This window comes from Ceratotherium simum, chromosome 24 (assembly GCF_057802395.1).
Source record: "Ceratotherium simum simum isolate JZ-2026a chromosome 24, ASM5780239v1, whole genome shotgun sequence".
Taxonomy (NCBI): domain Eukaryota; kingdom Metazoa; phylum Chordata; class Mammalia; order Perissodactyla; family Rhinocerotidae; genus Ceratotherium; species Ceratotherium simum.
Window position 1 is genome coordinate 38,772,893 of NC_141923.1, and position 26,411 is coordinate 38,799,303.

The 26,411-nt window shown below is 36.2% G+C and overlaps 1 protein-coding gene across 1 annotated transcript in view; it reads left to right on the top strand.

Annotated features, from left to right (window-relative positions):
• The window catches only part of SGPP1 (sphingosine-1-phosphate phosphatase 1), a 39,746-nt gene that overhangs the window by 5,638 nt on the left and 7,697 nt on the right, over positions 1-26,411 (top strand). The window contains exon 2 of the mRNA XM_004426230.2: positions 23,656-23,745. Within this exon, the coding sequence (XP_004426287.2) occupies positions 23,656-23,745 (90 nt within the window). The remainder of the gene's footprint in view (positions 1-23,655; positions 23,746-26,411) is intronic.

Below are 26,411 nucleotides of genomic sequence, written 5' to 3' on the forward strand. Positions count from 1 at the left end.
TCTGTCTTCGTAATATGAATAAAAAACTCAATAAACATAGTAAGAGCTTTGGAAAAGAAAAGCACATAAGATATTATATGAAAATATAGTTTATTGTGGATAATATAGGAAGATATCTGTGAGATCATGAAAAGATAAAAGGAAGAAAGGCAAGGAGTAAGAGTTACAAAAGTAGGTCACAGATGACAAAGACTAGAAAAGGCTTCAGGAGTTAAGGGAAACTGATCACTGTGGTAATTCTGGGAAGAAACACAGTTTATTAAAAAGCAAATTGATTTGCTACTTAATCTCTTTTTACCTAGCGTGATGCTTGTGTTTGAAATGCACATTTTCTTGATTTTATAAGTGCTTATTATTCTTTGATTTAAAGTTAATTTTATTTATTTATTTGAATAGTTAATACATTGTAGAAAACTCAATATTTTCATAAAACTATGAAGAGGACAGTACATTTCTCTTCTTTTTCTGTTCCACAGCTACCAGGATCTCTTTTCCAGAAGGTTTGATTGTTATAAGTTTCTTCTTTAGCCTTCTAGAGATAGTCTTTACTTTTGCAGACATATATTTATATAGTTTACTTTTCAAATAAATGGTAACATGCTATATTGCTCTGAACCTTGCTTTTTTCACTTAGAAATACATTGTGAAGATTTTCCTTTTCTTTTACCCAACAATTAATGAATACTAATTTTGTGCTTGCAATTGTTTTAAATGTCTTACATGACATAACACTTTTTTGTTTTACTAGATAATACATCCACATGGTTCAAAATTCAAAGGTACAAAAAGGAGTATAGTAAAGTTTCCCTCCCATCCCTGTCCACCTGTTACCCCGGGGACATTAACCATTTTGCATGTGTGTGTCCAGATCTTCCTCTCAAAGTGCAGTCTGGATCAGAAGCATCACCATGCCCTGGGAGTTAGAAATGCAGAATAATCGGGCTGGCTTCAAGAACTGTAGTCTAACACATTCTCAGGGGATTGGCATACACATTAAAGTCTAACAAGCTCTGCTTCCAGAGACATTTTATGCAAATACAAACCTCAGCAAGTACCTGACTTCTACATGGTCTCTTTTTATCTTAAAAAAAACAAAAGAAATATCTTTTCCCAATTGTTAGGTTGTCTTTTCGTTTTGTTGCTGGTTTCCTTTGCTTTTGCAGAAGCGTTTTAGTTTGATGTAGCCCCATTTGTTTATTTTTTCCTTTTATTTCCTTGCCTGGGGAAATATGATATTCAGAAAAGATACTGCTAAGACCTATGTGGATAAGCTTACTGCCTATGTTTTCTTCTAGGAGTTTTATGGTTTCAGATGCAAATCATATATCTGATAAGGGTTGTTTTTTTTTTTTTAAATTTTTTAATGTATTTATTTTTTTCCCCCAAAGCCCCAGTAGATAGTTGTATGTCATAGCTGCACATCCTTCTAGTTGCTGTATGTGGGACGCAGCCTCAGCATGGCCGGAGAAGCGGTGCGTCGGTGCACGCCTGGGATCCGAACCCGGGCCACCAGCAGCGGAGCGCGTGCACTTAACCGCTAAGCCACGGGGCCAGCCCTGATAAGGGGTTAATATCAAAAATATGTTTAAAAAAACTCATACAACTCAACAACAAAAAAACAAACGACCCAATTAAAAAATGGGCAAAGGGTCTGAACAGACATTTTTCCAAAGAAGATACACAGATGGCTAACAGGCACATGAAAAGATGTTCAATATCACTAATTATTAGGGAAATACAAATCAAGACTATGATGAGATATCACCTCATGCCTGTTGGAATGGCTGTTATTAAAAAGACAAGAAATAACAAGTGTTGGAGAGAATGTAGAGAAAAGGGAACCCCTCATACACTGCTGGTCTGGTGGGAATGCAAACTGGTGCCGCCACTATGGAAAACAGTATGGAGACTCCTCAGAAAGTTAAGAATCGAACTACCATATGTTCCAGCTATTTCACCTCTGGGTGTTTATCCAAAGAACGCAAAAACACGCTAATCTGAAAAGATTTGCTCTCCTGTGTTCATTGCAGCATTATTCTTAATAGCCAAGACTTGGAAGCAACCCAAGTGCCCATCAACGGATGAATAGATACAGAAGAAGAGGTATATATGTACAATGGAATACTACTCAGCCATAAAAAATGAAATCTTGCCATTTGTGACATTGATGGATCTTGAGGGCATTATGCTAAGCAAAATAAGTGAGGTGGAGAAAGCCAAGCCAAATACCGTATGATTTCACTCATCTGTGGAAGATAAAAAACAACAACAAACAAACATGTAGATACAGAGATTAGATTGATAGTTACTAGAGAGAAGAGAGGAGGGAGGAGGACGAAAGGGGTGATAGGGCACATATGCATGGTGATAGATGGTGATTAGTCTTTGGGTGGTGAACATGGTGTAGTCTATACAGAACCTGAAATACAATGATATACATCTGAAATTTATATGATGTTATAAATCAATGTTACCTCAATTAAAACAAAACAAAATAGGTGGCAGCATGTTTTGCACACAGTTCTGCACCTTGCTTTTTTCACCTAACAATACATTCTAGAGATCTTTCTATATCAGTGCCTTAAAGAGCCTCCCCATTCTTTTCACCATTGTGTAAATGTACCACAATTTAACCAGTGTCTTTTTTTGTTGTTGAGCTAACATTGGTTTATAACATTATATAAATATCATGTATACAACATTATAATTTGACTATTGTATACACTACAGTGTGCTCACCACCAAGATCTAGTTTCCATCCATCACCATACAATTGACCCCCTTTACCCATTTCACCCTCACAACCTTCCCCTCTGGTAACCACCAATCTGTTCTCTGTATCTATGTGCTTGTTTTTGTTTTGTTTTATTTGTTCATTTATTTTGTTTATGTTCCACATATGAGTGAAATCATACAGTATTTGTCTTTCTCCATCTGATTGCACTTAGCATAATACCCTCAAGGTCCATCTGTGTTGTTGCAAATAGCAGGATTTCATCTTTTTTTATGGCTGCGTAGTAGTCCATTGTATATATGTACCACGTCTTCTTCATCCATTCATCCATCAGTGGCACTTGGGTTTCCATATCTTGGCTATTGTGAATAATGCTGCAATAAACATAGGGGTGCACATATCTTTTCAAATTAGTGTTTTCATATTCTTTGGATAAATACTCAAAAGTGGAATAGCTGGATCATATGGTCGTTCTATTCTTAATTTTTTGAGGAATCTTCATACTATTTTCCTTATTTACATTCCCACCAACAGGGTATGAGTATTCCCTTTTCTCTATATCCTCTCCAACACTTGTTATTTCTTGTCTTTTTGATAATAGCCATTCTAACAGGCATGGGGTGCTTTCTCGTGGTTTTGATTTGTATTTCCCTAATAATTAGTGATGTCGAAGATCTTTTCATGTGCCTATTGGCCATCTGTATTTCTTCTTTGGAAAAATGTCTAGTCAGATCCTCTGCTCATTTTTTAATTGGGTTGTTTGGGTTTTTTTGTTGTTGAGTTGTATGAGTACTTTATGTATTTTGGATATTAACCCCTTATCAGATATACGATTTGCAAATATCTTCTCATTTGGTAGATTGCCCTTCATTTTGTTGATGGTTTCCTTTGCTGTGCAGAAGCTTTTTAGTTTGGTGTAGTCCCATTTGTTTATTTTTGCTTTTGTTTCCCTTGCCTGAGGAGACATATCCAAAAAGTTGTTGCTAAGACCGATGTCAAAGAGCATACTGCCTATGTTTTCTTCTAAGAGTTTTCTGGTTTAAGATCTTACATTCAAGTCTTTAATCTATTTTGAGTTAATTTTTGTGTAAGATAGTGGTCTAGTTTCATTCTTTTACATGTGGCTGTCCAGTTTTCCCAACACCATTTATTCAAGAGACTTTTCTTTCTCCGTTGTATGTTATTGGCTCCTTTGCATGACTTAACTCTTTTAATCCCCGTAAAATCCTGTAAGTATTAACACTGGTTTGCAGAAGAAGAAACCGAGGCAGAAGGAAGTTAAGTAACTTGCCCAAGATGACTCAGCAAGTACATAACAGAGCCTAGATTCAAACCCAGGCAGTTGGGCTGCAAAATGACACTACTGTATGTGGCTGTATTATATTGCCTCTCCATATTAGCACTTCCATATTATATGTAGAGAGAGCTATCCAATTTTTTTACATTTGCATGATGTTCCAATATATTAATATAGCATAATTTATTTAGCAAGTTGACTATTCCAGTACTGCCTATTCAAAGCCTTTCTCTATTTTTTTGTATTAGATTTTTGGTATTTTACGTACTAAGTGTTTTTTAACTATACTTCTTTGTTTTTGTTTTGTTTTGTCTTCTAGTCATTGCTCTACCTTCAAATGTTATACCACTTCAGGTATAACATAGGAACCTTGCAATAGTATACTTCCATTTTTCCCTCTCCCCTCCTCTGTATTATTGTTGTCATACATTTTAGATGTAGATATGTTATAGAACTAGCAATAGGTTAGTATTTTTGTATAATGTTCCAGCATTATTTCTAGAAATATTTTTTGGTCCCCTCTTCTCCCACATCCTCTCCTTCTGGAACTTCAATCTCACGTATGTTAGACTGTTTAACACTGGTGACTCACAGATGACTGATGCTCTGATTGTGATAATGGTGATGATGATTGCAGTGTTTTTGCCCCCTGTGCTTCAATTTGGATAGTTTCTATTGCTGTGACTTCAAGTTTACTGATCTTTTCTTCTGCAACGTCAAATTTTTGAGTAAACTCATCAAGTAGGATGGGATATAATTTCAGATAACTGTATATTTTATATCTAGACGTTCCCACTGGGTCTTTTTTAAATCTTCTATTTCTCCACTCGTCATGTTTCTGTTTTCCTTTACATCCTTGAGTATGTTTATAAGATTTTTAATAGCTATTTCAGGGTCCTTATTTACTGATCCTATCATCTCTGTCATCTCTGTGTGATTCTAGTATTTCTCCTGGTAATGGATCATGTTCTCCTGCTTCTTTGGTAATTTTTATAGAGTTTTAGATTTTGTTGTATTCCTTTAAGTAGTGTTGGACTTTGTTGTGGTGTACAGTTAAATTACTTGTCCATTTAATCTTTTTAGGCTTGCTAGAGTGGGTGCAGAATAACTATAGTGTAGAGCTAATTGAGCCTCACTACTAAGGTGGTAACCTTCTAAAGACTCTACCCAGTTCCCTCAGCACTTGGCTTGTGGGAAAGCAATTCCAGGCCTGTGTGAGCTCAGAGAATTGTTTGGCCTACTACTTTTTGGTTGTTTTTTCCCCAGCCTGGTGGACTTTCACCCCATGCATGCACAGATTTGGACTTAGCCAAAAATTTGCAGAGACCCCTCTACAGATCTCAGGGGCTCATTCTCTTTGCAGATTCCTCTCTCCAGTACTCTGTCCTGCAAATGATAGCTACTTTGGCCTCTGGGAACTTTATTCTCTCTCCCCTTAACGCAGTGAGACTGCTGGACTTTGTTTTGGTTCCTCCTCCCATGCAACAGCCTGGAAACTGCCTCCAGCAGCAAGCTAGGGCCAATCATAGGGCTTATCTCACTTGTTTCCCTTTTCTTATGAATCACAGTCCTGTGCTGCTTGTTGTCCAGTGTCTGAATACAGTTGTTTCATGTAATTTGTCTAGTTTTCTGGTTGTTTACAGTGAAATGGCTATTCTTACAACAGTTAATCCTTTATGAGCAGAAACAGAAATCCTATCACCTCCACTTATGTTTTTTATTTTTTATTTTATTTTTATTTTATTTTATTTTATTTTTTTCCCTTTTTCTCCCCAAAGCCCCAGTAGATAGTTGTATGTCATAGTTGCACATCCTTCTAGTTGCTGTATGTGGGACGCCGCCTCAGCATGGCTGGACAAGCGGTGCGTCGGTGCGCACCCGGGATCCGAACCTGGGCCGCCAGCAGCGGAGCGCGCGCGCTTAACCGCTAAGCCATGGGGCCGGCCCCTATGTTTTTTAATATATAACAGCTTATTGAGATGTAATTCATATACCATGCAATTCATCCATTTAAAATATACCATTCAGTGGCTTTCAGTATATTCATAGAATTGTGCAACCATCCCCACAGTCAACTCTAGAACATTTTCATTACCCCCATAAGAAACCCCATACCCATAGTTGTCACTCCCCGTTTCCCCCAAATCCCTACGCAACTAATCCAGTTTATATCTCTATAGATTTGCCTACTCTGGACTTTTCATATAAATGGAAGCATACAACATGTAGTCTGTTGTGACTGGCTTGTTTCACTTAACCTAATGTTTTAAGGTTCGTCCATATTACAGCATGTGTCAGTACTTCATTCTTTTTTATTGCTGACTAATGTTCCATTGGATGGATACACCACATTTTCTTTATCCTTTCATCTGCTAATGGATATTTGGGTTCACTTTTTCGTTATTTTGAATAACGTTGCTATGGATATTTTCATATAAGTTTTTGTATGGACATATGTTTTTCTTTCTCTTGAGTGATTTATTGGTTTTTGAAGCCCTTTATATTGTGATATAATTAGCCTTTTGTCTGTGGTGTGATTTGGAAATATGTTTTCCTAAGTTGTTACTTCTCTTCTGACTTTGTTTTTTTTCCCAAGCAGAAGTTTTTCCTTTTTGTGTATCAGTCTCTTATTTCATGGTTTCTGGGTTTTCTGTAATATTTAGAATGACCTGCTACCATGGTTTCTTATAGTACTCTATGGTTTCTTTTTTTATGCTTAAATCTTTGAACCATCTCTTGCTTTGAGGAAGGAATACAACTTGATATTTCCCAATAGCATCTTTATTGAATAATTCTTTTTTCCCTACTGACTTGAACTGTCATTTTTATCATATATTAAGTATAGGTATACATTTGGGTATATATCCATATTTTTTATTCAGAATTGATATATCTGATATTTATGTGCAAGTTTAAACTATTATATTTAATGTAGCTTTATAAATGTAATATTTTTTCAGAATTATTCTTGCTGTTTTTACTTGTTTATTTTTCTGTATATACTTTAGATTTTGTCTATTTCTAAAAGAAAAATCCTTTTGCTATTTTTTTATTGGAAAGATAAAGTTGTACTTTCAGATTTAAGTGTTTAATCCATCTTCAGTTGGTTTTCTATATGTCGTGAGGTATGGATCTGAGTAACTTTTTTTATATAGATAATTAATTGACCTAGTACCATTTTTGAATAATTTATCCTTTCTCCACTTATCTGTAATGCCATTTCTGTTACATATCAAGTTCCCATATATTTATGGATCTGATTTTGGGTTCTCTGTTCTGTTTTGCTGGTCTATTTGTCTATCTTTTTATCAATATCATTGTCTTAATTGCCTTAGAGAAAGTCTTTTTTTTTTTTTTTTTGTGAGGAAGATCAGCCCTGAGCTAACATCCATGCCAATCCCCCTCTCTTTGCTGAGGAAGACTGGCCCTGAGCTAACATCTATTGCCAATTCTCCTCCTTTTTTTCCCCAAAACCCCAGTAGATAGTTGTATGTCATAGTTGCACATCCTGCTAGTTGCTGTATGTGGGACGCCGCCTCAGCATGGCTGGATAAGTAGTGCATCGGTGCGTGCCTGGATGCGAACCCAGGCCGCCAGTAGCAGAGCGGGCGCACTTAACCGCTAAGCCATGGGGCCGGCCCCTAGAGTAAGTCTTGATATCTGTTTGTGAAAGTTCTCTACAATGTTCTTCAAGATTATCTTGGCTATTTTTGAATATTTGCTTTCAATATACATTTTAGAATCAGCTCTTTAATTTCCATGAAAAACCCTGTCTGAACTTTTATTGAAATTGCAGTGAATTTATAAATTAATGTGGAGGGAACTGAGAGCCATAAATATTGAATTATTTTATCTGTGGATATGGTAAATCTTATTTACTTAGGTTTTCTTAAATATATTTTGATGAAGTTTTATAATTTTCTCCATATGGGTCAACCATATCTTTTGTTAGATTGATTTCTTCTAGATTTACTTTATAGTTTTTGTTAGTGTTGTAAATGATATCTTGTTAAAATTCAAATATCCTTTTTGTTGCTAGAATATAGGAATGTACTTGATTGTTATACATTGATTGCGTATACAACAACCTTGTTCAACTCTCATTAATTTAATAATTTGGATGTATATTCTCATCTGTTCTCTATGGAGAAAATCATATCAACTAAGAATAATAAGTGTATTTCTTTTGTTGCAATTATACATTTTTTTCTTCTCTTGTTGGCTAAAAAGCTTTAATCAAGGTAATGACATTCAATTCCACAAATATAATCTTCTCATTTCTAATAAGTACTAGGCAATAACATAAGCCCTACAGATATCAGGGTGAATAAAACAAAATGGTCTGTTTCCTTGAGGAGATTAGATTGGTGTTTTAGGAAGACTCTTGTGTCTGTAGTATGGCAAATGGACTAGAGAGAAGAAAGATTGGAGGCAGGGAGAGATGATGGGGACCCAGATCAGGAGACTGCAGACAGTGACCTGCCGCCTGATTTTATTTGACGTGTGAACTACGAATGGTTGTTACATTTTTAAATAGTTGAAAAATGTCAAAAGAAGAATTATTTATATATATATATATATATGTGTATATATATACACACACACACATATATTTTTTTTTAGTGAGGAAGATTGGTCCTGAGCTAACATCTGTTGCCAATCTTCCTGTTTTTTTTTGCTTGAGGAACATTGTCTCTGAGCTGACATCTTTGCCAGTCTTCCTCTGTTTTGTATACGGGACACCGCAACAGCATGGCTTGATGAGCAATCTGTAGGTCCGTGCCCAGGATCCGAACCCGCGAACTGCGGGACACCAAAGTGGAGCATGCCAACTTAACCACTACACCACCAGGCTGGCCCCAAGAATGATATTTTATGATATGTGTAAATTATATGAAATTCAAAATTTTAGTGGCTGTACGTAAAGTTTTATTGGAATCCAGCCATGTTCATTCATTTATATATCATCTGTGGTGCTTTTGTGCTACACCAGGAGAGTTGAGTAATTGTGAGTTTGACTGTCTGTCTAGTCCACGTAGCCCAAGATGGTTACTCTTTGGCTCTTTACAGAAAAACTTTGCTGGCCCTTGACCTAGATAGTGTCAGTGGCAGGAGAGAGAAATGGATGAATTTGAGAAATATTAAGAGGTAGAATTGACAAGACATGGTGATTAATTGGATATGGCAGTAAGGAGGAAAAACAGGAGAAAAGATTATTCCCAGATTTTGTATTTGGAAAGCTGAGAAATAGTAGTTTAATTTGTAGAGAGAGAAAGTATTGAAAGCAGGTCAGATTTGGGGAAAGCAGCAGGAACATTGAGGAGATGAGTTCCATCGTAGATATGCTGAGTTTGAGGTGTCTGTAAGACAGCCATCTGGAACTATCTGGAAGGCAGTTCTATACATAAAAGAGACCTGGACAGGTTTGGTGACATGAGCATATACGTGCAGAATGCAGTGATGAGAGTGGATGATATTGCCTTGGGAGAGTACATACGGTGAGAAGAGCAGAGCTAGGAAAAAACCTTTAAAGACATCAATATTTAAGGAATGGATAGAGTAAAAAGAACCTGAAACAGAATCTGACAAGTAGCAGTTTGAGAGGTAAGAGGATATCTCAGGGATTGTCTAACTAAGGCTGTGTATGTATGTGTAGGGGGAGGGTTGGGGTGAGGGGAGGGCTCTACTAACCTGTTTGAACTAGCTTAAGCCAAAAAAAAAAAAAAAAGGAAATTTACTTGAAGACTAGAGTGGGTATCTCATGAAAGTCAAGGACAAGAGAGTGCTGTGAGGGATTGGAGCCGTCTCTGGAATGCTGTTAGAACTAAAGGCACGGTGTCCATCTTTCCTTTGTTTCTTTGAGGTTGTGTGGTCTCTCATTTCTGCTGCTTCTCTCTCTGCTTTGGCGTGTGTGTGTCTGCCTTACCCCTAGTTCTATATCATTTCCAGATTCACACATACAGCAGACACTGACTGACTTTCTTTCAAATTACTATTAGAAAAAAGAATCTAATTGGCTCAGCCCAGCCAATGGATTTGCTTCCCTATGGCCAAGTGTGCATGCCTGATCCAATAGGTGTGGTCAAGAGAGCAGGATCACGCAGTGGGAGCATGTCTCCAGGGCCACACTGCTGGGTCTAAGTAGGGATATTTGCAGAAGAGAGGGGTGTAGATTGGAGAATATAATAAAAAGAATATACTATAAAGAGAAACTAGAAATGAAAGAGAGAGTGTTTCTAGAAAAAGAAAATAGTTAATATTGTTAAATGCTGCTAAGAGGACAAGCAAGACTTATGGAAGACTTAGAAATTAAAAAGAATAAGAAAAGCTAGTGTTAACTTTTTTTGTGTGTTTCCTTACAATTTGAAAATAATTGGGACCATATTGTGTATGGAGTTTATTCTTTTTTTATTTAATATTATGTGGTATTTTAAATTTATGTTTAATTATGTTAAATTCATATTTAAAATTATGGTTAATTTTATGTGTCAATTTGACTAGGCCACAGTACCCAGGTTTTTGGTCAAACAGTATTCTAGATGTTTCTGTAAAGGTATTTTTTAGATGACATTAATATTTAAATCAGTAGACTTTGAGTAAAGTAGATTACTTTCCATGATCTGGGTGGGGCTTTATCCATCAGTTGAAGGCCTTATGAGAAAAAAGATAGTCCTCTGCCAAGGAAGAGGGCATTCTGCCAGCAGACTGCCTTTGTATTGAGCTACAACATCAACTCTTCCTTGGGTCTCCAGCATTCTGGCCTACGGTGCAGATTTTGGACTTGTCAGCCTCCACAATCCTTAAAATAAATCCAATAATAAAGTCAATTCCTTACAATAAATCTCTCTTTATATATGTATATATGTACACACCTGTTGTGTTTCTCTGGAGAACTCGAGTACATTGTCATAAATTTTCCTATCAGTAAAAATTCCTAGAAAACGTTCTTAATGAATGAAATAGTTTCATATTCATGCAAAATAGTTTTTATACTATAGAGTTGTCCTTACTGTAGATATTATTAGCTCCACTTATAGATGAGGAAACTGCGATGCAAAGAGATTATGAAACTAGCCCATGGTCCCACACCCGAGGAAGTAGGCACCTTATGTGAAGTCTGCCTAGCTCACAATCCTCTAAAAGCTCCCTCGCCTGTAGGCAGCCGCATTTTCTCTACGTGATCTTGTCCATTAGGAATTGAGAATAGGTACTGAGTTTGGGCAGGTTTCCTCGATGAAGAAGAAGTAAATTCAGAAACCTTCTTCTATAGACCACATGGACTGAAGCGTAGAGAAGCTGGTCTGCAAAAAAGAATGAAGCAGATATGTAAAAAGAAGAGATGTTCCTCTGACTGTTGAGTTTATAGTTCCGGTTTCTTCTTGAAGCTCAGCCTCATTCTGCCTTAGGGTTCTGTGAGATATCTATATCCTTATAATACGTCTCTTTTTTTTCTCAAGATAATTTAAGTTGATTTCTGTTATCTATGTTTTGAGAGTCCCAGTAAATGTATGTAGTGTAAATGGCTAGAGCCAGGTCTATGTAGCTCCAAAAACCCACATATTAAACTACTACATTATAATCAATAAATATTGATTTATTCATTGTTTTGCGGTATATATAATTATGATAAACATTTTTATATATGAATCCTTGCCCACGTTTCTATGTCGTTAGTATAGAATTCTAGGAGAGAAATTATTAGGTCAGTGTATATGACATTTAGAGCTCTTTTATTTATTGACAAAATGCTTTCCAGAAAGGTTGCATCAATTTTCATTCCACTAGCAGTGTGTGAGAACAAGGCAGATATACCATTAATGTGTTATCCTTGTCATTTGTTGTTTACCCTATCCCTTCCTTGAATTCAAAATACAGTTTTTTTTCTGGTGCTTGCTTTTGTCCCATATTTAAGTTACTCTGAAAATTTTAGATTCTATAAAGACAGTTTTTGTAGTTGCTTTAATTGCAAGTCATTTTGCAATTGACTTCTTTTACTAACCTCAATGAATGTGAATGGAAAATGCCATAATATAAAAAGTAATTCTGATTGTGTGTGATAAAAAGTTAAGGAAAGCGTATCAGTAAGAAAGAAAACGTTTGGTAGAATAACTGAAGGAAATGTTTAGATAAGTGTTCCTGTAATAGGATGTGCAATGAAAAGATTAGATAGCGGTATAAAATTAAAAGCATCTGGGAGGTCATGTGATCTGTTTTGAGTTTGGTAAATTTTTATTAATTTGAAAATAATGTGAAGGACTTGTAAATTTTTCTTTCATCTTTTTGAAGATCTAAAGATTTAAGTAAAAACCTTATTAGAGCAAATACATAAATTCAGATAAAGCTCAGCATTCTCTTAAGAAAAAGAAATAGAAACTAGGAACCCCTACCAAACTTAAAATTATTACCTATTTGTGTAGTTATAACAGTGTAAAGTAACAAGCATGGTAAATTGGAAAAGGCATCAGAATAGGCTACTAGAACGTACTAGTAAATGTTATTTAGCATCTGTTTCTTTATTTGTAAAGAGAGGGGAGTGGAATTAGCATCTTTAAGATCCCTTTTACCTCTAATTAAGTGAAATTTAAGAAAAACCTAGGGCCGGCCCCGTGGCTTAGTGGTTAAGTGCGTGCGCTCTGCTGCTGGCGGCCCGGGTTCGGATCCCAGGTGCGCAGCGATGCACCGCTTCTCCGGCCGTGCTGAGGCCGCGTCCCACATACAGCAACTAGAAGGATGTGCAGCTATGACATACAAATATCTACTGGGGCTTTGGCGGGGGGGGACCTAAATAAAACCTCCATTTCTAAGAAAAACTTAAACGAATATCTGAGTGATAATCTGCTTGATCCTAGGGATAGGATTAAATTAAACCTCACACTTGATACATGGAGGACAGCTTAGTATAGTAGTAAAGAGCACAGACTCAGACTTCCAATGTTTGAATCTCAGCCCTGAAACTTAATACCTGTTTGATCTTGGGCCTCTCTGTGCCTCAGTTTCATTTAAATTAGAATACCTACCCCAGCGGGTGGTTCTGATGATTAAATGAGCTAATATTTGTAAAGCTCTTAGAGTAGTACCTGGTACGTAGTAAACTGTATGTTAAATAAAATTATTTAATCTATTAGCGGTTCAGTAAAGAACAGATCCGTGTTCATTTCTTCTAACATCTGCCTAGAATTGAATTTTGGCTTTAAAAAATCCAGCCAGTTTGGGGCCTTGCCCCGTCGCTGAGTGGTTAAAGTTCCGTGCACTCTGCTTCAGTGGCGTAGGTTCGCAGGTTCGGATCCTGGGCGCAGACCTGCTCCACTCACCAGCCATGCTATGGTGGTGTCCCACATACAAACTAGAGGAAGAGTGGCACAGATGTTAGCTCAGGGTGAATCTTCCTCAGCAAAAAAAAAGAAATAAAAAAAAAATCCAGCCACTTTGTTAGAAATAAAGGAGTGGATTAGCTAGGAATAGAGGTAGAGAGTGAAGTGGAGGGCAGTACATATGACAAATATATACGACAAATATATATCAGAAGTAAGAGAAGGGTTGGTTAGCTTGCTAGGGCAGAGGAAAGAGGGAAGAGGTAGTCCTCCCTAGTCCTCCTAGTTCTGACTTTTTTGAAAATAGAAACTAGGGCTCTTATAAAATTGCTAAATTTGCCAATGTGGAAAAGACAGAAATGGAATTTTCTATTATAATGCCTTTTACATTTTGAAAATTTCTGGACTTAATTGACCCTTCTCCACTTATTCTCCCAAGTGCTGAGGCAGCTCCAGAAGAGCTGTTGTCACCCCAGACTGGATTTGCTCCCAACTTTGGAGATTTGAATAGGGATTTTTAAAAAACAAATCTCCACAGAATCCACAATAGACACTGGAGAAGTATTCTGGGGCCTTGTAGCAAATAGGGCTAGATTATCCAAGAGACAATTAGATAAAAAGTTCTTTGATAGGTTGGATTTGGAATGAATTAATGAATTGGAAACTGCCTGGAAGACAGGATTTACTAAGTTTCTTTTGTTTCTACTGTGGTTTCTGCAGAGGGAATCAGGAATTTCTTGTTCATCTTAACTATCTGCAGAGCTGTGGTCTGTCTGCAGCTCTAAAATGATACAAGCCCTTCTCTTTCTTTCCTCACAAATCCCTTCCCTATAATAGGAATTGGAAAGTGGATCCTATTTTAACTTACAGCTATACCAACTAGTATGGTAATCTTTCCTTGTTGTGGTTTGTAATGTAAAATATATTTAAAATTATAATTAATATTTACATGATGAGTTCTGTTGCTAAATTGATACTTTGTGACATCATAAGAGTTCAAAAGAGAATGAGTAACTAAGATGACATCAGGTGTGAATAGGGCAAAGCAATAGACTGAGTTGAAAATGTTTTAGTTCACATTTTTATTGTTAATGTGCACATTAAATGACTGATATGGGTCAGTTTTTTGTTTTTTGGTTTTTTTGTGAAGAAGATTAGCCCTGAACTAACATCTGTTGCCAATCCTCCTCTTTTTGCTGAGGAAGATTGGCCCTAGGCTAACATCCGTGTCCATCTTCCTCCACTTTATATGTGGGACGCCTGCCACAGCATGGCTTGATAAGCAGTGTGTAGGTCCGCACCCGGGATCCGAACCTGCGAACCCTGGGCTCCTGAAGCAGAGCGCATGAACTTAACCACTAAGTCAATGGACCAGCCCCCAGTTTTTGTTTTACCTATTTGAACCCCTGAATTATTCTATGTTAGGGTACCAGTGTGGACTGTACCATGAAGGAAAACATACTATTGTGATGAAGTTTTTTGGTTTGTTTTTGCTTGTAGCATAGAAAATATAGTTCACAGTGTACTATTTTATGGAGTTGTTTTTTATTTCTATGCAACTTAGGTTACTTTGTTTTAGAAAATGTATATTAGTTTTAAAAAGCTACAGAATCCTTACCTAATAATGTTTACTCTAAAACAAGCATTGGAAATTCTCTTTCCTAAGTTAACGCGAAAGGATATTCAGATTGCATTTTATGGTGGATTCCAGAGATGCTCCTAGAACTAAAGGTTAATACCGCCCAGGTTTGAGCCCAGGAACTGAATGCTACTATGGCCTTTGACCCCAAGTTATCATAATGTGATACTGTAAGACTAATATTCTTAGTAGCTGAAGGCTTATGTTTACTTCATTCAACACGTATTCATTGACTGCCTACTATGTGCAGATACTGTTGTAGTCACTGGTAATACAGCAGTGAACAGAACAGACTCAGGTTTCTGCCCCTATAGAACTTAGATTCTTGAGGAAGAGATAGATAATAATTAAATAATATTATTTTAAGTATATGTAATATATGTGTACATATAGAATATATATAAAATATATCCTCATGCATAAATATATCCTATGTCAAAGGTAGCCATCTCTCTTTCAGTAATGTTTTATAGTTTTCAGTGTACCAGTCTTTCACTTACTTGGCTAAATTTATTCTTAGGTATTTTATTCTTTTGGATGCTATTGTAAATTGAATTGTTTTCTTAATTTTCAGATTGTTCATTGCTGGTGTGTGGAAACACAACTGGTTTTTGTATGTTGATCTTATAGCCTGCAACTTTGCTGAATTCATTTATTAACTCTAGTAGTTTTGTGGATTATTAGAGATAGTCTATTTTTAAGATCATGTCATCCGTGAATAGAGAGTGTTTTACTTCTTCTTTTCCAATTTAGATGTCTTTTCCTTTTCTTGCCTAAGTGCTCTGGCTAGATCTTACATTACAGTGATAGATAGCAGTGGTGAGAGGTGGACATCCTTGTCTTGTTGCTAATCTTCGGGGGAAAGCTTTCAGTCTTTCATGATTGATTATAATGTTATCTGTAGATATTTCATAAATGCCTGTATCATGTTAAGGAAGTTTCTTTCTATTCCTAGTTGTTGTTGTTGTTTTTTTTTTTGTGAGGAAGATTGGCCCTGAGCTAACATCTGCCAACCCTCCTCTTTTTGCTGAGGAAGACCGGCCCTGGGCTAACATCCATGCCCATCTTCCTCCACTTTATATGGGACGCCGCCACAGCATGGCCTGACAAGCGGTGCGTCGGTGCGCGCCCGGGATCTGAACTGGCGAACCCTGGGCTGCAGCAGAGTGTGCGCACTTAACCACTTACACCACTGGGCCAGCCCCCTATTCCTAGTTTTTTGAGTGCTTTTATTTTGAAGGAGTGTTGGATTTTGTCAAATGCATTTTCTGCATCAATTGAGATAATTGTGTATTTTTTTTACATTATTCTATTAATGTGGTGTATTACCTTGATTGAATTTTTTGTTGTTGACCTACACTTGCTTTTCTGGGATAAATCCCTCTTGGTCATGGTGTGTAATACTTTTAATGTGCTGTGGGGTTTGGTTTGCTAATACTTTGTAGAAGATTTTTGCATCAGTATTCATGAGGGATATTGGTCTGTAATTTTCTTGTCTTGTGATGTCTTTGTGTGTTTTAGTATCAGGATAGTAATGGCCTCATAGAATGAGTTAGGGAATGTTCCCTCCAATTCTGTTTTTTGGAAGAGCTTGAGAAGATTGATATTAAATCTCCTTTAAATGTTTGATGGAATTCACCAGTGAAACCATCTGGTCCTGAGCTTTTCTTTGTTTAGAGGTGTTTGATTACTGATTCAGTTTCTTTGCTTGTTATAGGTCTGTTTTTTTTTTATTTTTATTTTTTTTAGTATAAAGCTGTTTGCATCTCTTTATTCAAAATGAAGTCAGATGCACTTAGTGCAGATGACCTGAGCGAATGTTGATGAAACTGCAGTTACTGGTTGGGTCCCACTAGGGCGTTAGACTTATCTCTTTTTTTTTTTTTAATTGAAGTGACATTGGTTTGTAACATTATATAAATTTGAGGTGTAAATCATTATATTTCGATTTCTGTTTAGACTACATCATGTTCACCACCCAAAAACTAATTACCATCTGTCACCATACACATGTGCCCTGTCACCCCTTTTGCCCTCGGTAAAGTCTGTTTAGACTTTATATTTCTTCTCGAGTTGGTTTTGGTAATTTGTATGTTCTTACAAATTTGCCCATTTCATCTAGGTTATCTAATTTGCTGGCATACAATTGTTCATAGTTTTCTCTTATAATCTTTTTAATTTCTATATGATCAATAATAATATACCCCCTTTCATTTCTGATTTTAGTTATTTCTATCTTCTGGGGTTTTTGTTTGTTTGTTTTGTCAGCCAGGCTAAAGATTTGTCAATTTCATTGATCTTTTCAAAGAAACAACTTTTGGTTTTGTTGATTCTCTTTATTGTTTTTCTATTCTGTATTTCATTTTTCTCCACTCTAATTATTTTATTATTTCCCTGCTACTGCTAGCTTTGCATTTAGTTTGCTTCTCTTTTTCTAGCCCTTAAGATGTAGAGTTGTGATTGATTTGAGATATTTAGTCTTTTTAATGTAGGCATCTATTGCTGTACCTTTCCCTCTGAGTGCTGCTGTCACTGTATCACATAATTTTTGGTATGTTGTGTTTTTGTTTTTATTTGTCTCTAAGTATTTTATAATTTCCCTTATGATTTATTCTTTGGCCCATGGTTATTTAAGAGTAGTTTAGGGCCGGTCCAGTGGTATAGTGGTTAAGTTCACGCACTCCGCTTTGGCAGCCTGGGGTTTGCCGGTTCAGATCCCAGGCGTGGACCTACACACTGCTCATCAAGCCATGCTGTGGTGGCATCCTACATACAAAAAATAGAGGAAGATGGGCACAGGTGTTAGCTCAGGGCAAATCTTCCTAAACAAACAACAAAAAAAGTTACTTCCAGTGTTAAATAAAATATAATTTATTAAAAAAAAAAGAGTAGTTTAATTTCTACATACAGTTGATCCTCATTACTCATGGATGTCATATTTTTAAATTTAACTACTCACTAGAATTTATTTGTAACCCCAAAATCATTACATTCACAGACATGTGCAGAGTGGCTAAAAATTTGAGTCAGGTGGCATACATATTCCCAGCTAAGGTTAAACAAGACGATGCTCTGCTTTCTTGTTCCAGCTATTCTACTGCAAACAAGAGTCTTTTTCACAGTCTGTTTAGTGCCGTGTTTTTCACATTTTTGTGCTTTCTGTTGGTGGTTTTGCTGTTTAAAATGGTCCTCATGCACAGTGCTGCAGTGATGTCTGGTGTTCCTAAGCATAAGAAGACTGTGATATGCTTTACAAAGAAGATACACATGTGTTAGATAAGATACATTCAGGCATCAGTTATAGTTCTTTTGGCCACGAGTTCAATGTTAATGAATCAACAAAACAGTACATCCAGAAAAAGGAAGAGGAAATTCACCCCTTTGTATGTAAGGCCGCTCTAGAAAGTGCTGAAGTAGCATCTGCAGTGTATGACGAAGCTATGGGAAAGTGGCTAAATTTGGATTCATGAGAGAACAAGCAATTAAAAAAAAAGAAAGCAGAGTGGACAGCATTGTTGTGAGGCTGAAAGCCAAGGAAATTTAAAGTCATGTTCCCCAGAGTAAGGAAAATGTTCAATTCGTCTTGGGGAGTGCTGGCTGGTTGGTACTTTTCAAAAGGCAATACAGCATGAAAAATGTTAAACTTGGAAAAAACTTGAGGCACAATCAAGAAGCTGCAAGAGAATTTTTTAAATGTCTGCTGAGTGTTACATAGGAAAAGGGCTATTTGGAAGAGCAGGTTTTCAATGCTGATGAGACTGGCGTGTGGAACTGTTTCTCTCTTCAATTCTGTCAATGTTTGCTTCCTTTGTTTTGAGGCTTTATTGTTTGGTGCATGTATGTTTTTAATTGTTATATCTTCCTAATGAATTGACCCTTTTATCAATGTATACTGTCCTTCTTTGTCTTTTGTAACAGTTTTCAGCTTAAAGTCTATTCTGTCTGATATTTGTATAGCCACCTAGCTCTCTTTTGGTTACTATTTGCATGGAATATGTTTTCTCATTTGTTCGCTTTCAACCTATTTGTGTCTGTGGATCTAAAGTGAGTCTCTTTAGGCAGCATATAGTTGAGTCATGTATTCTTATCCATTCTGCAAATCTCTGCCTTTTGATTGGGGAATTTAAACCATTTCCATTTAAAGTAACTGCTAAGAAGAAATTACTTACTTCTGCCATTTTGCTATTTGTTTTCTGTATGTTTTATACCTTGTTTCTCATGTCTTACATTACTACTTTCTTTTGTGTTTAATTGATTTTTTGTAGTATACCATTTTGATTCCCTTCTCATTTCCTTTTGTGCATATTTTTTAGATACTTTCTTTGTGATTATGTAGGGATTACAGTTAACAACTAGATATATTTTGAAAGTATAACTGATACTGTTAATGGATTGGACGATATGAATGAGGAAGTCAAGGATAACAAGAAGTTGTTTGGCCTGAGGAATGGAGCAATGGAGAAGTCGTTTTCTAGGAAGGAGATAGCTACAGGAATAGCTGGTCAGATAGAGGGATGGAAGAGAAATCGGGAGTTTAGATCTGGTCATGTTACATTAGACATTGAAGTGGAAATATCAAGCAGGCAGTTAGATATACAAGTCTGGGATGCAGGAGTGAGGTCCCAGCTAGAAACAGAAATTTGAGTCATGAACATATGGATTATATATAAATCCCTGAGACTGGATGAGATCATTAAGGAAGTGAGTATAGATTGGGAAATTCTAAGTGCCCTTAGAACTAAACCCTGGAGCACACTTTACTAAGGAGTTGTGAAGAAAAGGGGAACTAACAAAACTGACTGAAAGGGAGTAGTCTCTCTATATTTTATATGTTTGTAATAAATTCTATCATTTCTTGGGAAAGAATAATTTTGCATAAATCTGTTTTCCTTCCAGTCACATCTAAAAGAGGACAGTGGTCCTAAATCTGTTTTTAGAGACAGTTTGACAGAAAATTAAAAGTAAATGTAATCTAGATATTCTTAAGTATAAAATAAATGGGCCAGGTGAATTGCTTATTATGCATAATTCTTCCTCCCTCCACACGATCCCACTTTAGAAACATTAGTTTTATCTAGTCTGTCTAGATTGTTTTATTGTTTATTTTATTGTTTATTTCCTTTAGCCATTAAGATCTGTGGTATTTTTTATCTGCTTAAAGTTAACTAATGAAATACTTCTTTGCTTTGATACTTTGTGATTCAGAATCCTATTATTCAATGGGGAGTAAATTTGAAAGTCATGTAGTCAGAACTGGATCAGGTGTTCCCAAAAATATTTCCCTCCAGAAAAAAAATCTAGAGAAAATATTCTGAAGGTGGAGACTCATGGCTGAAAAAAAAAAAAATCAACCAAACAATAAAAATAAAAGTGACTTATTCTTTTCCAACTATTCATCTTACCCTAGTCGGGGGCTAAAGGTGCTCTGCTATAGGGGAAAAGGAAAAGAAAAGGGCTTCTAGTTTCTTTCTTAGCCTCTGCATCTAGCTTGGTTGTATTCCTAACTCTCTCTCATTTAAACATCTTGAACATAATAAACCTGAATTAATGTGGATTGAGTTAAGTTAAATTCAGTTTCATTGTCTCTACTCAAAAACTCTCCTTTTCCCCTACCTGCAGTCTTAGCTTTTGAGACTCTACAAGTGAATTTTTCTTCAGTCTGTTATATAAGTACAAAGAATTCCCATCAATAACTTTGTATATTTTTCCTTCCTTATGGAGTCTAAGTGAAAAAAAAAAAGAAAGAGGGAAGTATAGGAGAATTCCTCAGCTGTTGATGTTTACTTCTATTTGACTCTCTTTTGCTATTAACAGTCTTCAAAAAATTAATAGAAAAATTGAAAAGGCCTCCCTGCTGCAGAGACAGAAGCCACTGTTATCTCTCACCTAGATTATGCCAACAGCCTCCTGACAGTCTTGCTCTTTCCACCCTTGAGCCCTTATTGTTAATCTCAACATAGCGGTGATCATGACACTGCTCTGCTCAAAACTGGCAATGGCTCCTCATTTAACTCACAATAAAAGTCAAATTTCGTACAGTGGCCTCTCAGGCTCTGCTTGCTCTGGCCCCCATTACCTCTCTCACCTCTCCTCCTACTTGCTCTCTCTGCTCTGGCCACACTAGCCTCCTTGCCAGTCACATTTCCTCATTGAGACTTTTCTCTACCTGATCCCCTTGCCTGGTATGTGTTATTCCCTCAGATATCTGCTCGGCTAATTCTCTCACCTCCATCCAGTCTTGCCTCAAATCTCAGCTTCTCATTAATGCCTACACTGATTGTCTTTTATTTAATACTTTAACCTTCCCCACTTACACTCCCAAACTCCTGATCCTAATTCTGTTACTATTTTAGTTATGATAGGCTTGGTTATCTGTGGCAGTGACTTAACTCCCAAATCTCAGTTTAACAACAAGAGCTTATTTCTCATTTGTGCTACATATTCATTATGGGTTAGCAAACAGCTCTGTTCCACTTCGGACCTCAGGAACCCAGGCTGATGGAAGTTTGCCCATCTTGTCATCTCAACATGTGGCTTCCAGTGTCACATCTGTAGGGAAAAGAGTTCATAGAGTGATTCAAAGTGGCATGTCACTTTTTTCCCAGCTCATTGGCCAAAACTAATCACATGGTCTCAATCTCACTGCAAGTGAACCTGAAATTGTAGAGGAACACAAGGACTATTTGATGGACATTACTGTTTCTTCAACCACCTGGTCTCTTTTTATTTCTCCGTAGTACTTATCACATTTTATTATATAATTTATGTATATTTACATATCATATAATTCACATATTTTTATGCTTACTATTTAGTACCTCCCCCCAGCAAGAATGTGAGCTTATTATCGTAGAAAACCACACTACTTACAATTTCTTGCACACAAGCCTTTGCTCATGATGTTTCTGCTGTTTGTAGAAGCATCTTTTTTGCCCTCTACTCACTCCTTTTCTCTAAAGACTAAATCCTACTTATCTTTAAGGACAATTTGAATCTTACTTAATCTGGGAGACTTTGTTAATATCCTTAAACTAAGTTAAACGCCTGTTCCTTAGACTCCCTCTGAACTTTTAGTGTACTCTTATCATAGCATTTACCTCATTATATGGTTACATGTCTGTCTGCCCCATTAACCAGGTTCCTCATGCATATGGAAGAATGGCTGGAGATATAGGCAGAGCTTAGAAAAGAAACCATGAGGTTCTGAACAAGGGCAGTGTAAGTAGGGTGGAAAAGAGATGACAGAATCAAGAAACATTTACAAGGTAAAATCAGCAAGACTTGGTTATTGGTTGAATATGAAGGATATAGAAAGAATAAAGGATAATTCATGTTTCTCCTTTAGATAATTATGTGTATTATGATGTTTCCATATGAAAAAGGAAATATTAGTGGAGCCACAAGTTTGGATAGGAGGATGATGAGTTTGGTTTGAGGTACAGTGGATTTAACTCCATAGAGACTTCAATGTGGAGATATGTGTAGGAGTTGGCTGTATGGTTCTCAAACTCAGGGAAATAGATAGGTCTTCAGCATGCTACAAATAAGAGGTTACAAAATAAGAAAAGGTGAGACTGCCAATAACTACTAAGGGCAGAATCCTTATTTATACCACTGTCTAAGGAACAAGAAGAGGAAGATATGCTCTTGTGTGGGAAACACACATACAAAAAATAGATGGTAAAAGGGGAACCAGGAGAATGTGATGCTCTAGAAATCAGAGGTATTTGGAGTTTCAAGAAGAAAGTGATGGGCCATGTTAAATGCAATAGAGAAATCGAATCAAAACAACTGTGTACTAAATCTTTACCCTTCTTAAAACCCTATTTAATTCCCTTCTTTCAATCCCCATTCTGATTGAATTGCCTTGAATTCTTACTGATTTGAACCACCTTGGCTTCAATTTCTTCAGAAATTTGAAGTCATCACGCAGAAAATGCCTCAAATGTGCCCCTCCCCTTCCTTTACAAACTTACCACCATGCCCATCCATCCTTTCCTCCTTCCCTCTAATCTCAGGACATTCAAAGCTAACTCTTAAACTAGTGCCACTGATACCAAGAGTTGTCTACCTTTTGGTTTTTTTCCTTTTTATGGCTTTCTGCTCCCAGTGTCCCACCAAAATTTTTCTCAGTAAAGTTACCATTTGAAATTTTAGTGGAGGGGCAGAAGTGGAAAACAAATTACAAGGTGTTGAATATTGAATACAAGATGGGGAAATGCCAATGGAAATTGCAGATAGCAGTCACTGGAAGTGAGAGAGAGAGAATACCCAGTCCTTCTCCCCAGGGATGTGAAGACCCTTACATGGACCAGATTCAGGCACTGTTCCAGAAGTGCTTTCATTTTGGAGCCATATTAAAAGTATGACTCCTACCTGTTTTCTTCTTCTATAGCATGCCAGTGATTGAAGCTTTACTGTAGAAGCAAAGATGAGCCAGTTCCCACAATGAAGAGCGTAGAAACATCAGATTTTATTCATTTGTTCATCTATGCAAAAGTATTTCTTGAATGTCTGCTCTTTGCCATGCTTAGGGTTAGGTGCTGGGAATAAAATGGGGAGTAAAAACACATAGTTCTTGTTTGTGGAGTTTTATAGTATAGTGATTTGTTTTTTACTTGTTTATATTTATCCTAATTTATTTAACTAATTTTACTTTTTTTTCCCCTTTTAGTATCCTCTTATATATGGACTGATTCTTATTCCCTGCTGGTGTTCTCTAGTTTGCCTAAGTAGAATTTACATGGGAATGCACTCCATTCTGGTAAGGAAAATGTTGTGTTCATAGAGCTTTATTTTTTTCTAAAATTGACAGGCAATTTTGTAATTTTTAACCATTTGCCAACTTATATGAAACCTAAATGAGAAAATATAGTTATTGTAAATCTTGTGTGTTTTGCAAAAATATCAACATGGTGCTTTGTGAAGTTTTAATGTTGTAATCATGTCTTTCATAGAAACAGTTCCTAGCAATCACAATCACCAAGTATTATACTCAGGATACTACTTCTCCCTCCTTCCGGTCTCAGTTTTATTTTCTTTCTCATTCTCTTCTGTGCTGAGTCAAAACCAACAATGTGAATACAGAAACCAAGGAGAGCTCTACTTATTAATGAAGACCCAGTGACCTGAAACTAAATGAATTAAAACTGTCCTGCTGCCACTTATATTTACATATTAAACTCTAGTTTTTCTCTTTCCAAGTAGTATTTTAGGGCTCACATCAGATATTTTATTTCGAGGACACAATTCAGTTTCAAAAGCAGCAGCACAGGGACCCTGCACTCTTTTCAGCCACGTCTACCGCCTTCCCTCCCGCTGCATCCCTACTGACATTCCCTTAGTTCTGGCCTGCTTCATCTCTTAAGCAGATTGCTCAACAGCTTCTTAATTAGTAGCCCTACTTCCAGTTTGACACCACTCCATGCAGTGTTCAGTCTCCTGTTACAGTATTCTTCCCAAAACACAAATATGATGCCATACTGAATGACTTACCTCCGTGCCCTAGGAATGCTGTAACCTCCTCTTGGAATGCCCTTCTCTTCCTTAGCCTAGCTAACTATCCTATCCATTCTTCAAGAATCACAAAAATTTTCTTATCTCCTAAAAGCCTTGTTATATTCCCCATCTTTCCTTACTCAAGCTCTTCTCCCAGAGCATCTGGAGCATGATTCTGGCATAGCACTTATCCTAAACTGCCATTCCTTTTTTCCTTATCATCACTCCCACTAGATAATAAGGAACATGAGAAAAGTAAGTGTATGTTTTCTCTCTCTATCCGTTGCATATAGTGTCCTGTCTCTTAAGACACTCTATGAATGTATTATGCATTATCTTGTAGATAAAGGATCAGAAAAACGGTGGAGAAATATGAACTAATTCATGGAATCCAGAATTTCTGATGGGTTCTATCAAATTTTTCTTGTCTTTAACAAGAACGTTCACTTTTAAAATTTCATACTCATAAAAATATCTCATTAGCTTGTGTCTTAGCTCTAGAAATATTGGGTTTCTATTTTTTGCTTAGATTGTTGGCCTCCAGCAGCTACCCCTTCACTAGTAAATTTCCAGAAGTCTCAAATACTATTTTAATAAGGAAATTATTTGTTTGACTTTTTATAATTATTTATATTAATATAAGTTGTGAATTTACGTACAAATCTTTCTGACTAATCTCTACTAATTTTATAATGAGACTATCACAGATTTATGTCAAATCTAATATTTGTCACAAGAAAATGTTATCCATCTCTGTGCCTTGTTAGAGTTAATCCTTTCTACTCCCAGAAGTTAGCTCCTAAAAATTACCAGATGGTTATGCATCATTGAGTGATAAAAAAATGAATCCTGATGTTTCTTAAAGGAAAAGATATTAAATAATATTATCCCTAGATTCATTATCATCAAGGAGGAATAAGAATCTGATTATATTGAATATTTAATCTCAAAGATGCTGTTCTTAAAAAAAAAAAAAAAGAAATGTTTAGTGGATTGGTCAAATATTTAAGCTGAGTTCAGTTCATTTTTTATATACTGGAAAATGTCTGTTCTTGAACCAGCTAAAGTAAAAACAATATTGATGTATTATTTTTCAAGGCATGAGTCTGATAACCCTAGTCCTTTAACTATTCAAAAACCATCTTGTCCCATAAAATGTTTTATCAGTTTTATTCAGACTAGCTACTGAATTTTATTATGGGTAGCATTACAAGTTTTTGTTTTTCTTTTAAAAGTAAAATCACAGGTAACTTGTAAGCGTTGTAAATTATGATTCTGTGTTATAACCACAACTATTCCTACTCAATAATATAGTCTTATCATTTGATAATTGACATATGAAATTATACCCATAATGAACCCATTTTTTCTACATTATGGGTCTAATATAGTCCCATAGTTTTCACTTTTTCCTATATTTTAACGTTTCAGTAATGACTTGCATTTTGAACTAGTTTCTTAATCATAATTTGTGTCTTCCCTGTTTATTGTGAAATTGATGTGGAACTGTAGGCAGAATGTGCCCTAGAAGTTGCTAATAGGTACTTGGATACCATATTATTTAAGCTGATAGCTTCATTAACATAAGAAGAGAGTTCCAATAATGTGTTCTAAATAATTTATAATGAACTCTTCATTCAGTATTTGCCATATGCTTTGTTGTTATTGTTACAACACAGAGAGCAACAGCTTAGTTTACTTTTAACATCCACCTACTTTCCTGAATTGATTTTCTTAATTCCCAGAAAAGTAGGGAAGAGATACTATATCCATCATTTTTTAATTTATTATCACACCTACCTCTCAAATTTAATTTCTTAAAACACAACCCATTTTTAAGTTACTATGCTGAGTACTTGTCAAGTTACTGTTTTGTTTCTACATTAGTAAAATTATGAATATGTTGTAATTATATTTACCCAAAATTGTACT